Source organism: Glycine soja, chromosome 4, assembly GCF_004193775.1.
Source record: "Glycine soja cultivar W05 chromosome 4, ASM419377v2, whole genome shotgun sequence".
Taxonomy (NCBI): domain Eukaryota; kingdom Viridiplantae; phylum Streptophyta; class Magnoliopsida; order Fabales; family Fabaceae; genus Glycine; species Glycine soja.
The window spans coordinates 1,581,858-1,598,220 of NC_041005.1; the positions used below are offsets into that span (position 1 = coordinate 1,581,858).

Here is a 16,363-nt window from a genome sequence, read left to right on the forward strand (position 1 = left end):
TATGCCATAAAATGAAAAAAAGAAGATACGTGACCTATAAGGAAAAAAACGTATAAAAGACATCCGAATACTAATCCTATGGATCTCTACGGAATTAATTAATTAAGGACTAAAGTAGAACGTGAAGAGAAAACAAAAAAGTAAATACAGCAAATAAAATGATTGACAGACTCCATGATCAGTGGATAAATTAATTTAAGAGTAGTATCTTCCGACTCCTCAATAAGGAGAGAAGAATGATTACCGTGTCAAATTAAATAACAGTAAAATACTATAGTTGTGTCTGAGTGTGATGTTGTGGGAAGCGAGAGAAACAAGGGGCGCGAGTGTTTGGTGGGTGGGTGATGCCATCAAAGATTCATATTGTTATAATAAAAAGGATTTTTATTGTGTTTATCGTCATTACTTAATCTAAATGGTTAATTCTTGGATGGTACAAGCAAAGTCTCCTTCGTTGTATATATATTATTCTGTACAATCCACGTCGATATGGGTTAGCTAGGGGTGCGCATTACGCTCCCTCATTTTAATTAAATGTTATTTTAAACTCACTTCGAGTGGTGACCTTGTTGATATAGGGAAGCAGAATGCCATTTTTGTCTCATGCAGAGAGCTTTTGAATTGATGATATCCTTCATCACACTTTGGTTGTTCATGTCATATTACTGTTGTATTGATTATTATTGAAGCAAATATATAAGAGGGGTCCCGTTAATTAGTATCTTATTTTTAGTTGGTGGTACTCATATATGGGAGATCATACAGAATCTTGCAATAGCGGAATTTTCAATTCTGGATGGAACCTAAGTCCAAAACAGAGGCAGAAGGTTGGAGTTTATAACGAGGTTCTATGTAGACTTAGGGAATTGAATGTCCCAGAGGCTATGGTTCCTGGTTTTGAGGATGAGCTTTGGGCACACTTCTATCGCCTTCCTTCTAGGTACGCCGAATTCTCTTGTTCTCGCTGTATATTCTTGTCTTAAGAAAAATGGAAATCTTAACGAAAAAAAAGAATTACTTGTTGGTTGGGGTGGTTCAAAATGTTGATTTTTGTTCTTACTTTCTAGTTCAATCCTTAAACCGCTATTCTTCTTATTTAATTTGTGTTTTTCGTAAAAGAATGCTTACTCTTTTTCTATCTTTCTGTTTGGAACTCGTTAATCTATATTCACGGAGTTGTGTGGAGACTTGCAATTGCTAATTTTGTCAATTATATGCGCATATGTTAATATTAGGTATGCATTGGACATGAATGTGGAGAGGGCACAAGATGTTCTTATGCATAAAAGGTTACTGGACATCGCACGAGCCCCAACTACAGCATTCGGGCCTGCAGTTGAAGTCCGTCTTGTACAGGTAATTCATCTAGAAACTAATTATGTAACCTGTTTTTATATAAGCACTTTTTAAGAAAAAAATGAGATAAATTTTTTCCATAAGCTACAATAATATAAAAGTTCTTTCATGTAATTTCTCCAAAAAAATGAAAAAACATTTAAAAATTAATTAATGATTAACTTATGAAGAACTAATTTTAACTTAAGGATTTTATTTTTATTTTTTTCGTTTTCTAAAAGTGCTTTTAGAAAGCTTATTCAAACATGTCCGTAATAAGATTATTAATTGATAGCAGATAAAGTTTTGACCTCTAACGTTTGCTTTCCCTTCGCCTTCATCGGTCAATTTTTCCATGATTCCACTTACTATACTGTATGTCTGTATGTACTATTACGCACTTGAATATGGCCATTGGCATTAGGCAACATTGTTGGAGAAGGAACCTACGTCACGCTTCCATTACTACAAAAAGTTTATGATAATATATAAATGGAATTGTAATTTTGTTATGTGGATTTTAACTTCGTTATTTTTTTGTTAATCGTATATTAGATATTTATAATTTTTATCATTTTAGGTTTTAAAATTGGGCCCGCTAACTACTCCATTTGTTTGCGGTCTAAATGACGAGGGATTTTCTTCCTACATTAAAAGAAAATCTTCTACACCTAATATTTTTTGAAATATTCTAAAATTACCCATTTTTGAAATATTTCAAAACATACGGATTTGTAATTCGAAATAATTATACGGATTGTCAATCCGTATAATTCTTACGAATTATAAATCCGTAATGATTTTACGGATTGTAAATTCGTAATGACTTTACGGATTGCGAATCCGTAATGGCCTTACATTCCCCACCCACACACCCACCATAGACCTCTGCCAGCAGTTCATGGACTGCTACGCTAACTCTGCCACAACGTAGCACCGCCACCTCCTCGCCACCGCCCTTCGTGGAATCTTGCCGCAGAGCGCCTCCCCCTCACGCTGCTCGCGTACTTTGCTGTCACCATCTTTGCCCTCAATGCCTTTGAGGTGGGGCTAGACCCCGTGGCGTTGTTTGCCCTCGTGTCCCGTTCGGCGGCATCGTTGCACTAGAGTCATGAAAGGCTGTTGAGATCCTCGTGATGGCGTTGGTCGGGGAGGGAGTGGGCGCGACATACGAGAGGTCCATGATGAAGTGGCATGCGTAAGGTCCATGGTCTTAGGGATTGTGAATCTGTAATGACCTTAAGGATTGTGAATCCATAATGGTCTTACAGATTGACAATCCGTAAAGGTTATACGTATGGGTGTTTTTGGTTTTTCACTCTCATTGCTGGGTGTAGAAGACAAATGATTGATGCAAGAAGAAAATCCCAATGACTGAATGTGAACCAAATAAAATATGATCCACTTAATAAGTGATCAGCCCGATCCAATTTATTTAAATACAGATCAAAATAGACCAAACAAGCCCATATACCCACCTAGTAAGGTCTTATTCTTTTGTCCTTTTTTTTTATCACTCTCAAAAAATAATCCATTTCAAAAAACGTAAAAAACATAGTAATTTTTTAAACCTTTATTTAGGATTATATTTGTTTAATAGTAATTTTTTCTTTAATAGTTATATTTGTTTTTTGTATAATTTATTAATTTAATTATTAACAAGTATTAATATTTTATTTTCATTAAATATATCGATTTTTTATAACAATACTTTCCAAAAATAATCTCAGGTTAAATAATAAATTAATAAAAAAATATATACACATAAGAAATTATCATGTTCTGATTTCATTAGTATATATAAAGAACATTAATGTATTCACTTTATCAGACAATGGAAACTTTGCGGGTACGTGCTGATTGATTTTGCTAGACTTGGCAATATATATTTTATGCAGGTTGGTTCTGCTTCAGCTGGTCATTCTAGTAAATCCCTTCATTCAAACTCACAAAGTAAAGTTTGTCCTGAAGATTCTGGTATTCCAGGCAACATGAGGCATGATTATGGGAATATTTACCTGCCTTTAATTGTTATTTTCATTTATACACCTATTATGGTTTTTTACAGTGTTCTTATCACCTATATATCTTTTATGCCTTATATAAACTTTTCCAACGGTTTTTTTCTTTTTTTCGTTCATGCTTTCTCAGCTTCCATCCTCCACCGGCTTTGGGTTCGTCAACTAATATGGAACTTGCTCTTGGCGAGAGCCAGTTACAAGTTCGAGACAGGGATAACTATTTGAATTTTTATGCACATTATGCCCGGTAAAATGTTCAATCATAATCTTTAACTTTAATTTTTATTACTTCCTTTTGCTACTGATCTACTTTTCATTTGGTTAAACTTACCTTTCTTTTTAATATCAGGACTTTTCCTTCATTTGTAATAAATTTTTTTCTTTATGTCTATTTCCTTATGTCAATAAACATGATGATATTTGTATAGTGATACATTTTTACATGAGATTAAGAGAAAAAAATCAGGTCGTAAACCATACATACATGAGATTACTTAAACATGCCATATAAAATTAATAGTAGTAGTAAAAAATATTTATTCTTCTTAATTTTATATTAAACACCCCTTGATGAGTTGTTGTAAACTTCCAGTAATTATTTACCATTCTTATAGGAAAAAAAAAATACATTAGAAGTCCTCTCACTGTATATTTGTGTTCTTGATCAAGGGGTTCTTTTTTTTTATTGCTTGAAACTTTTGTTTATAATTATAACTTTTCATCCTACTACTTGCGGCAGGCCCATACATGAAATCACAATTTCAACAAATGACAAGCCAAAACTTCTCTCTCAGGTAGTTAATCTTGTTATTGTGGTGCAAACCTATGCCCTACCGTTTTCTATTTTTCTGATTTTTTTCAGAAATTCTTGTTTCAATATGTCCAATGCGTTATGTTTTTTCTTTAACAATCCTAATGGGGTTTGATGGGGAAGGGAATGGAGGGGCAGGGGACTAGCTTTCCTTCTCAGTTTTCACTGAATGTTGTTGGCTCCTCCTGCCCCTCAAATTCAGGGGTTAACGATTTTATTTGTCTATACTCTAAGGATATAATAGTAAGTTACTTAATTTTTCTTCTCTTTCCTTCCCCTCATTTGAGCCAAACGGTGAATCACAAGGCCTTGGAGTCTTCTAATCACACTTACAGGATATGTTTAGTAAAATGCAAACAAAATTTACAATAAACAGGTATAATATCTTTGAATTCCATTGCATAATGCTTATGATGTGAAGGCTCCCAGAATCTCTATTTTATTGATCTTAGTTTTATACAACTATTGATAACAACAACAAGAAAATATTTTTCCCAGAGAGCTACAAAAAACTATTACTATTGTTGAATAATTAGTGAGGACTGAACTTACGGATTTCCGTTTGAATCTTTAACAACAGTCATTTTGATGTTTAGTCTTGTTTGTGTATCATGGATGCTAGTGATATTAGTATACTTTTCTTGAGGCCGCCACAGCAATTTGAACAATACGTATTACAGTGCACATATTGTATATATTTTTGACAAATAGGGGATAGACATGTAATATGCAGTCTTAGTTTTCATTTCCTTCACACCATCCAGATTCCAGAAAATGCATGCGATTTTTATTCCTTCATTAAATATATGCAGAAATCAAGGTTTTTATAGTTTAAGCTTTTGTGTTGAACTACAGTTGACATCCTTACTATCTGAGACTGGGTTGGACATTCAAGAAGCACATGCTTTTTCGACAATAGATGGCTATTCATTGGATGTTTTTGTTGTTGGTGGTTGGGCGGTTGAGGTATTTTCCTCTACTCTTTTGTGTTGGAAATACAATAGTTCATTTAATTGTGTTTCTCATGGAACTGGGGAAAACATGTTTTGAATTGAACTGCAAATGCAATCCTTTTTTAAGTTTGGCAACATAGAACTTACTAGCTCTCAGACTTTGATAGGATGTACCATTGAGTATTGACACTTTATAATGTAACAAAAGAAAGGAGAATATACTATTGAACTCTATTTTTGTCCCTCATTTCTTCATAACAAGGTTACTTGACATATGTCCATGTCTGAGATTGTAGGAAACAGAGAAGTTAAAATATGAACTAGCTAAGAAAGTTCAGAGGCTCCAGGTAGGCCACTTGTGGTTACATGTTTACTGCTTATGTTTGAAGATAAACTTTTACCTGCAATAATGTTATTTACACATTTTTTTCCTACCATTTCTCTGTTATATAACCAAGTAAAAATAAATTCTGACATTATTCTTTTACCTATATTTGTTCAGTCAAATGTAAAAATATTGATAAGCAAGTAAAAATCCTTTTACTTATAATGAAAAAAGATCAGTGGTTTCCCCAAGCCCCCTGCCGTCAGTATCATGATTTGCACCCAAAATTCCATGTCTAGTTTATGGCGGCAGTTTTCTTCCCCAGTTATATTCATGTTGATAGTTCAATTTCCCTAGTTAATAACAAAAGTTGATCATATTTAACATTTACTTACAAATTAAAAAGTTCAGTAGTTCTTGCTTTAGTTTGAGTGGAAGGTAATTGATGGAGAAATATACATATATAAGTTAGTAGTAGAATTTTTAATTTTCTAGATTAATATTAGCTTAGCAAATAAAGTGTTGCCTGAATCTCCCTTCTCCCACTTTTATAATAGAGGATTATTTATAAGTTGTTTTTTTTTGGGTGGAAATCTGGAAGCAACCTCAATTGAAAAAAAATGGGAGTCTTCCTACTGCAAAGCAAGAGCAAACCAGGATGAACTTTATCTGGAGAATTGGTGCTGGGTGTTTAAGATATGAAAATAAAATTGCATCTGGACCTTTCAGTGATTTGTTAGTATTATCATTCCTTCTTCTTGATTTGTATGTGGATCAGTAAATGTTGAGTTACTGATTAGTTGAAACAGGTATAAAGGTACGTTCTGCAATCAAGATGTAGCCATCAAAGTCCTTAAACATGAGAGTTTGAATGACAATATGCTAAGAGAGTTTGCTCAGGAAGTGTATATCCTAAGGTTCGTTTTATCCCAACTTCCATTCATCACCCCTACCATTGAGCCTGTTCTTCTTCGAATTTCCGTATTTTCATGAAAACAACATGTAAAGACTTGTCTAACAATTGAATTGGAATAAATAAAATAGTTAAATATTTCAGAGGTTCTTTTCCTAAATTGTCGGTTCAAATGATTATGGTTCATATAAAATCTGTTGTCCAAATGCTTCTATGCTGAAGTTGTAGAGAGTGAGAGAGAAAGGGAAAAGATACATTAATAATCTTTTTTTCCTTTCTATGCAATATAGAAACTTGCCTATTTGTGCTTTAATGCAATTCTTTAAATGAACAGCCCCAAGCTTGGATTAAAGGTGAGTAGGTGAGGGTTGTGTTTGGTAGTTGACAGTCAATTTAACACTTTGTTGAATCTGTTTAACATGGATCAATGAGTAGCCAATCCCACCTAGTGGAAAAAGACTTGGTTGTTGTTGTCAATAATTTATGCAATATAGGACGTTATCTCATTGAGTTATATAGTCTGTAGCCAATTCATGGCTTTTTCAAATTTAATTCTTGCAGTAAAATTCAGCACAAGAATGTTGTCAAATTTGTTGGCGCTTGTACAAAACCCCCAAACCTTTACCTTGTCACAGGTGAAATTTGTCCTTATTACTTTTTGCTTCTTGATTGTACAAGGTCAATGTAATGACACAAATATTGTCATTTTCAATGCATAATTTGTTCTCAGAATACATGTCTGGTGGAAGTATGTTTGACTTTTTGCATAAACAGAAGACTGTCCTTGCTCTTCCATCTTTACTCAAAGTAGCCATTGATGTTTCCGAAGGAATGAAATATTTGCATCAGAATGATATCATACATCGGGACCTTAAAGCAGCTAATCTTTTGATAGATGAGAATGGGGTAAGTTTACATTGTATATTTACTTTGGACTTCAGTGGCTAGTACTTCTTTGTTAATGCTGTCAACTTTTATACCACATTATTGTTAACTGCTCTGCAATTCTAGTTGGGTAAATTATTAGATGTCTTCCATCTGATTACATATTGAAAATAAAGTGATTGGTGATGCAAATCAATTAAAAGTCTGTGCAAATTTAATTGAATCATCCTTGGCAGATAAAGGAATCAAAATACATTTGCTTAGTTTTGGAATCAATATAGTGTAGTTGTGGATTAAACATCCTCTCAATTTATTATTATAACATGTCAAAATAAGTTTCAAGTTATTTAAAATTAGAGTTTTCGCAATTTGGGTTGATAACTTCAGGAATTCAGAACTAAAAATTAGCTACTGTATGAACATGTTGAGGTAGCATAAAAAGCCTTAAGGTGAAAACCTAATACAAGTCTAGAGTTGGATACTATAAGGTGATGCTTCAAATATCTTCTCTTGTAATGGATGATCTACCAACCATGTAATGCTTATGATAAAGCCTTGAAAATTTCATATACTGTAATTTTTTTCTAGTTTTTTTCGACATTTTTGTCTGCTACGTGCGTTTTCATCTTTATTTAATTACTTCAGAAAGTTTAGGTATACTTGATCTTATGGCTTGAAGGAATTTATGCCTTTGTGTTTGTATTTTAAATATCTTTTCCAACAGGTAGTTAAGGTTTCCGATTTTGGTGTAGCTAGAGTGCATGATCAGTCTGGTATCATGACTGCAGAAACTGGAACTTACCGGTGGATGGCTCCGGAGGTCTGTGAATATTTATGAATATTTCCATAAAGTTGATTACTTTAAATTTATGAATTGTATAACTTACAGGCATGGATGAGGCTGTTTAAGGACACAATAGGCAGCAGTTTGTGATGTAATAAGATGAACCTAGACAGGTTGGAATGAGAATGACAGTTTTTTTTCTGGTGAACAATACTTAAAGCTAACATTATTTTCAATACTGCTTTTGGTTGCTTATGCGCTCTGCAGATGGATAATAATAATTTTGTCCCCCAATTTGTAAAACTCCAATCCAAAAGAAAAATGTTGTAACAAAGAAGACAATGGTAGGCTATTGCTCTCAAATTACCTTCTCTCCTGTTGGCTGAAACCAAAACTATGGCTTTTTTCCTATGAATGCTTTAATTGGTTATGTAAGACAGCTAAAAAATTGATATGTCTTGCCTTTTTGTTGCTCATTGTATTTATTATAATCAACTTGTGATTCCTTGGCATATGGAAGGTTATTGAACATAAACCATATGATCAGAAAGCCGATGTCTTTAGCTTTGGCATTGTTCTTTGGGAAATGCTCACAGGAAAGGTAATGCATTGTGACTTTTTCCTCTCTTTGGCTTTCTCTTGTTTGACGTCTATAGAACCAAGAATTAAACATTCTCTTTCTCGTGTCCAATTGAAAACTGATTTACTCTCTCTATTTTGTAATAGTATTAACCCCTTCTTATTGGCAACACTATCATTTTCAGTTGGGACTGAATTAACAGAGCTTAGTAATTGACATGCACAACTTTTGTCCTTTTCAATAAAGTGACCAATAACATGTACTACACCCTTCTAACAAAAGTATACAGATTCAATCCTTTTAGCTGGATTATTTCCCGTAACTGAAGAAGTACTAAGCAAAACCTTCTAGCCAATGTTGACCACATTATTAAATCATATATGGTGAATTGATAATGTACAAACTTTGATATATGGAAGAATAAAAGTGAGTAACAATGTATTTAACAGAAATGGAAAATTAAAGTCAGCAAGTATGCTTTAGACACTTATTTTTGTGTTGTTTTGTTCAGTATTATTGTGGTTGCTCAGAATTCATATCTTTCGTCTATGTTTTATGACTGAATGACAGCTTCCTTATGAGCATTTGTCCCCATTGCAAGCAGCAGTTGGAGTGATCCAGAAGGTATTCCTTAACTAGAATTACATATGCTGTTTTGGATGATGGATGTTGGTTATGATTAAAGAGAATTCACAAGATAATGTGCAAGAAATATTACTAACTTGAGAGCTCTATAGTAGCTCAAGCTACCAAGCCACAAAATTTTGTGAAATTGAAGAAGTTTGTGGATATGAGTTGCAGGGTTTAAGGCCTCAAATTCCAAGGCATACTCATCCAAAGTTAGTGGAATTGCTTCACTGGTGCTGGCACCAAGATTCATCTTTGAGACCCCACTTCTCAGAAATTCAAGAATTTCTGCTGCGTGTGACCTAGACGGTATGTTGAGGGGAATCTTGACAATTTTTGTGTTACATTAAAAAGAATAATTGAAGCTTCTACAATACTATTTCTTTTCGACCATACTTAAAAGATCCCTGAACAGGTTAATGGGGAATGTGAAGGCTAGGGGAATGCATGAAAATGAATATTCACCGAGGTACCCCTCAACATGGTAAGAGGCTAAGTGCACATCTAAATGTGAGATTTCTCAATTTAATGTAAAGGTTCGTGATTGGAATATGAAGTTGATATTACCCATTGGCGAGATGTATATAAACTTATATGTGAAGCTATTTCTCATTAAAACAAGCAGTGATACTCACAGGTGAGCTATTAGGCAAAAAATAAATGGAATTCAGTTGTAAATTATCATGATTCTAAATGATATTAAATATTTATGAGCATATGCAGTGCTTGAATGTTCACAACCAACATTCTGAATAAACAAAACTATTCAAGCGAGTCACCAGGCAAATATTGTGGCCATGAAAGAACACTGACTAACGATTTCCTTTTTTTTTTTTGCGCAAAGCAGAATCTCCATTTTTTTTTTCAATTAAGTGTAACAACACATCTCTAATGCATTTTTTTATTTGTTAAATTTATGAAAAACCACAAAATTATGAGTGAATCTTATTAAATAAATGAAATCTATAAAATTTTATAGATTTTAATCAATAGTAAATTGTATATTTTTTCCGAGGAAATAGTAAAGTATATGTTCAAAAGAGAATATTATAGAATATTTAAATTAGTATTTTTTTATCAATAAATGTTAATTGATTGGAGTAAATTAAAGTTTGAATATTTTAAGTAAAATTTTAAGTTTAAATTGTGTAGATAAAAAATTATGATTGAAGAAAATATTTTATTAAAAGACTATCATTCAAATTTTTAACAAAAATTAATTATAAAGAAATAAAATTAAGAAATATTCTGTTGGTCGATATTCCACATGCATGTCATCATAAAAGAAAAACATACTAATATTTATGTTCTTTCATTTTTCTATTTTATACTTTGATAGGTGTGAGTGTCGGTTTGCTCATTGCTAACTGATTCGCGATCTGAAACGCAATCTTTTATTTTCTCCCAACATTTTCTCTGACGTAGAACTGTTTAATTAATAACTAGTTATTGGTTTTTTATTAATATAAGTATAAACTAGAATGATGTATCACTTTAAATAAAATAACAATAATAATAAAATACTCAAACGGTGTGTTATTGTATCACGTTATCAGACATGGTGGCTGAAAAAATAAAAAAGAAAGAGGAGGAGGATGTGCTAAGTCATAATATCACACTAGGCTCCATTTACTAGTTGTTAAAGTTTATTAAAAATATAAATATTTCAAATAAGAATCATTATGATACTCACACAAATTTTATTATTTTTAATAAATTACAGGTAATAAAGTAATGTGTTTTAGAACATGTGTTAACATTATTTTCATAGTGCGTCAAAATCCTAAACGGTGTCAGCTATTATATTATGTGATCATCGTGTTTCACAAGGATATTAGTTGTTAAAAGAATAATCACGCAAAACAGAGAGAAAAAGGATATGGGTACAAATGAGATGAATGGTGAATACTAAAAATTTAGATTTAACTTTTAAAAAAAAAATTAAATTTAAATCATTTATTTAAGTCAACTTAACTATTTTATTTGTTTGAGATGATCCTGAATACTAAAAATTTAGATTTAATTTTTGAAAAAAACAGATAAGTTAAATTTAACTCATTTATTTAAATGAACTTAACTTATTTAAAAAAATTAAAGCTTGAGTTTAATTTATTTAACTTATTTAAATTTAATTATTTACAAACATATTTCAATATTAAATAATAATTTACAAATATAAATATACGCGCTAAACAAGTGGTATTATAATATAATTTATATAATTTTAATTTTTTTATATATACATAAAAATGCATGCAAACTTAGTTTGTGTATAGACACACCCAAACTATTTACAAGTTGTTAATGTTAAGCTTGTAAAGTTTATGTTTGACTCATTTAAATAATTGAATTTAATTTTATTTAATTAAACAAATAAGTTGAATAATTCATGAATAGCTCAATTCACTTCCATTATTAGTTGTAAGATGTGTTGGTTTTTTTTAAGTGGTATTGATGTTTTCTATTAAACAATTGTGACGAAACAACTATTTAGGTTAAAACTTAGTTGTAATATTTTTTTCTGAATACTTAATTGTAATATACCATCGAGATAAATAATTTTATATTATTAATTAAAATATATATATATATGCTTTTTAAACAATTATTACTAAAATCAACAATATAATTGTAAACATTTAGTAATTGGTTAAAGTAAAAATGAGACTTAAGTTTTTTAAGGTTTTATAGATGAAATGAATGTAATTAGGAGGAAAAATATTATTGATGAAATCGTAAAAATTAATAAATATCACCAAACGTTAGTTAATCAAAAAGTTTTTTTAAAAAGATTAATTATTAAAAAATATTTTAAATAACATGATAAAAAAACCATATAATTAAATAGTTAATTGACAATATACAAATAATCTTTGCACACTTATTACATTCTAATTAATTGGTACTAACAAATGTGGTGTGGTAATTTTTAAAAAGTTTAGATTATTTTTATCCCTAAATATCAAATATCTCATCAATATCCTTAAATATGATCTATTATATAAATATTTCTCTCTTTTTTTTTTTATCTTTTTGGGTGTCGAAAAAAAACTTTTTGTTTTAGCAGAAAGCATCGGGAGCCGGAGGCATATACCTGTCCATTGATGAATATTCTCTCAAAATAGCATTGAATTGAATTAAACAGATCTGGCGTAATTTGTAAACTTGTGACTGGCGGCAAATAGGCTTCAATGCTTCAAGTCAAATGGTCAAGGACCAACTGCGCTGTCACCACAATTGAATTTACTGTTATGCTATGCTTATTTTAATATAATCCAACCAATAAAAGTAAAAATAAGAGTATAATTCTTTTACAAAAGTACTTTTGATTTAAATATATTTTTCCATCTGATTTCAAATACTTATGCTTATCTAGTTTGTGAAAGGAATATTTAAAGAGTATGATTACATTTTTTTTTATATAGTATATTCTAATAATTAAGAGTATGATGGCATTTTTAATCTTTTTTAATGGTATTTTTAATGCAGTCCTTTTTTTTTTTTTTTTTACAGCTAATGCAGTTTTCTTTTCAAACTAAAGGCAACAAATTTTGGTGCAAGATTTATCAAACCGAAGTTTTCTTTTTAATCCAAGATATCTCTTGGCAATTCATTTAACCAACATATTTTTTTTTCATACTTATAGATTAAATTTCTAACAATATTTTTAAAGAACAAGGTTATTTGTGAATTATATCACAACACGCATTAGACTTACCAAATGAAGTACAAGAGTATATTTTATCTGCCAATCATTTATTATTATAAAAAAAATGAGAAAAACATTATACGAGAATAATTATTTCAATATCTAGACCAGAATATGTTTTATGCTGTAAAATTACTTTGACGGTTTCTCCGGACTAAAATGAAGTCCAAAATCCAAATAATTAAAGGAATCTTTTATTTCTTTTTAACACAAGTTCGGTTCGCCGCCTAATTATCATGAGAGAGAAAAAAGCCATAACTCCGTGTCGCGCAGGTAAATAAGTGTACTATCAATATAATTTTATCTAAATATTTATATATTTGATTTGAGGTTGAAAAATTAATTTTGAGTTAAATTTATTTTTTTGTTATATAAAAAATTATATGTAAATTTATTATTAATTTATTTTTATAATAAAACCATATAAACATAAAATACTTCACTTTACAATTAATTTCATCAAAATTTATTTTATTTGAAATCAACTTTTTAAATCCTCACTCAAACATACATTATTTTCCCATATTTGAAATCAGTTGCATGCAGCTAAAGGTTTTAATTAATAGGTTAAATTATACTTTTAATGTCATTATTTAAGAATCTAATTAAAATATATTCATAGTACACAAAATTTAATTATAAAATGTTTACTTTTAAAAATAATTATTTAAGAATACAAATTTTTTATATTGCCATCTAGTTATAAACTGTTTTATAACTATTACTTAAAAATATTTTTAGACTAATTTTAATAGGGTAATAGTATAAAATTATTTACACTAAAAGTATATAAAATTGGCTACAAAAAAAAAACTCTTAATTTAAATTGCCGTATGAATATTGCGTGCACAAGGTTTCTACAAACATGATTTGATCAGAAGTAATCTTTATTCAAAATTTGTGTAGGACGAAGAAAATTAATGTCCACCCATAATCTTTGATGACCACGATTAAATGTCGATCTGTTTGTATTTTTGTTTAAACGAACGCGACGCTAATGCTTTTTATTTCTTGAATTTGTTTTCTTGTTTTAAAAAACGTGAAATAGTTGTTAAATGTTCAAAAGTTATCCAAAGACACTCTAAATAGTTCATTTGGAGGCATGAATTATTATGTATTATTCAATGTTGCAATTTCGATCCACAAGCCCCTCCCCCCAAAATTGTAATCATTTCTCAATTTGTTTGTTAAATTTTTTAGTTGACCATAAAAATATGGGGGAAAAATATGCAACATTATGAAAATATGAGGATAAAATGTACAACGTACGTTGGGAAACTCTTGGCGCAAAATTTGAAAGAAAAAAAAACAATAAATGAATTTAGGAGACAATTGAAGGAAGGTTAGAATTTACCACCTTTTTAAACTTTAGGGGAAAAATTCACGAAAAAAATATATGTGAGCAAAATTTGCAATAAAGTCACACATTTTGGGGGCAAAATTTACAAATAAGCAAAAAAAAGATTAATATACAGAGAATATAGTTTAATTGGTTGAGGTGGAAATTATTGTAAACCACTAAACCTCATTGTATCGGGGTTCAACTTCTTCTTTTGGTTTTTTTATTTATAAATATCAAAATATTAGACAAAATACAGTAAAGAGAATAAAAATATAATTAATAAAATGATACGCATAATTTCACAAGACCTCCAAAATCACGTGTTTGGGGGAAGGGGCACTGGTAGTTTTTTGTTTTTCTAATCTCAATCTTTGTTAATTATTATCTTTTCAAAATAATAGTCTGACCACATGTGCCACTGTTATATATTCACCAGAATCAGCACGTTTTCTGTAATATGCTATTATAAATTATCAAATTTCACAGAGAAAAAATAATATAGAAGAAAAAGTAAATAAAAATCTGAAATACATTAGTTATTTTCACTTTTTCTCATATACTTTCATTCACTTATTTATCTATTTTTTTTTATCCTCTATCCTCTCTATATAAGTTAGCTATTTATATATTTTTAGGAATTCTTTATGTATTTCAATCTATTTTTAAAAATTATCAATAGTTAACAACAATATTGTGTCACAATATAAATTGTTTATCATAAATCTAAAATATAATTTATATGTTAAAAATATTTATTTCTTATGAAAATTAATTATAACAATTTTTATATTAAAAAGTATTTATTTATTAAAAAATTTAGTAATATAAATAAATAGTTATTCTATATGTTTCACATGTTAAAATACTATTTTTTCTTATTTTTTTAAAAATAAAACACTTATATTTTTTATTTTTCTTTTCACTTAGTTATTATATCCACCCTCTATCTTCAACTATCTTATTTCTAACTTATTGCTTTCCTACGGAAATTACCAAACGGACCAAATTCGTTTTAAGATTATTATATAGGGATTAGTTAAGTCATTTATGGTCAAAGGAAAAAGAAAGGCAAAAGGGTAATAGACACGATGCATAACGGAAAAGAGAATTATATTAAACAAAAGTAAAAGGGATAGATAAGATATCGCATGTTAAATTAAAATGTGACAGCACAAGAATTATAATTAGGGCGTTAATTAGTTATTTTGGTGCCATTTTTAAAGAAGTCATACTGATGTATATTTTGGTACATTAGATAATTTTTTTTTTCAATCAAAGTCTAAGAATTTTTTACAAATTTAATATTTTTTTAATTTAATGTATTTTTTAAAAATATTTTAATACCTAATTAATTTCTAATCTTGGTAACTCTAAACCTATCCTTCCATAGTATCTTCCTAATTAAGTTCATTCAACATTTGTCACCTGCACGCAGAAAAGGTTAGGTTTAAAATTAGGAAGGTTATAAATTAATTAGGAACTAAAGTGTCTTTTTAAAATACATTAAAATAAAAAATAAAAAAAATCAAATTTACAAAAAGATTCTTAGACTTTAATTTTAAAAATTAAACTTAATCATGACAAAACAAGTCACATGTGATTATATGATGGGATAATATATAATAATGATGTGACTTATTTTAAAGTTATACTGAAGTAATATTCTTGTAATTATTAAATGGAAGTTTCATCAATTAATAATAGAAAAAAGTAACATTCCATAAATTTTAAATAGACAAATAAAAGATGACATTATTTATATTTAAACAACGAAATATGAAGGATATCATTAACATATTCTCTGGCACCTTTATTTTTAACATATTTTTATTATTAAGTAAATTTTATGTAAATTATGATATATAAAAAATAGTCAACGCACTTTCTATCATTGAATGAATCTATATAAATTTCACCAAATAAGAAATAAAATTCGTAATTAATAAAACTAATTTAAAATACATTAAAAATGCCACATATTAAATGACTGGCCAATAACCATCCTAATACTTTACATTCACCACGTGCTATGTAATGTTATTTTAATTTGCGTTTTCCACTGCAAGTTATTTCAGTGC

General features: G+C 29.5%; 1 protein-coding gene across 7 annotated transcripts; it reads left to right on the forward strand.

The window, feature by feature from the left end:
- The first annotated feature begins 470 nt into the window (after window positions 1-470).
- Window positions 471-9,974, forward strand: LOC114408534 (serine/threonine-protein kinase STY46-like). Of its 7 annotated transcripts, XR_003665901.1 has the most exons (17): window positions 472-940; window positions 1,236-1,356; window positions 3,234-3,331; window positions 3,487-3,603; window positions 4,096-4,150; window positions 5,023-5,133; window positions 5,417-5,467; window positions 6,047-6,180; window positions 6,255-6,362; window positions 6,920-6,993; window positions 7,089-7,264; window positions 7,968-8,063; window positions 8,133-8,200; window positions 8,295-8,628; window positions 9,178-9,231; window positions 9,409-9,543; window positions 9,650-9,974. XR_003665901.1 is itself a non-coding variant. In XM_028371618.1 (16 exons), exons 1-15 carry the CDS (start codon window positions 750-752, stop codon window positions 9,538-9,540), a joined length of 1,599 nt encoding a protein of 532 aa, XP_028227419.1. In that variant the 5' UTR covers window positions 473-749; the 3' UTR covers window positions 9,541-9,543; window positions 9,650-9,974. The 7 variants fall into 7 exon arrangements, 3 of the variants coding, with proteins under 3 accessions (XP_028227418.1, XP_028227419.1, XP_028227420.1); XR_003665900.1 differs by having other exon boundaries at window positions 8,133-8,628; XR_003665902.1 differs by lacking the exons at window positions 9,409-9,543; window positions 9,650-9,974 and having other exon boundaries at window positions 8,295-8,371; window positions 8,548-8,628; window positions 9,178-9,232.
- Window positions 9,975-16,363: the final 6,389 nt, after the last annotated feature.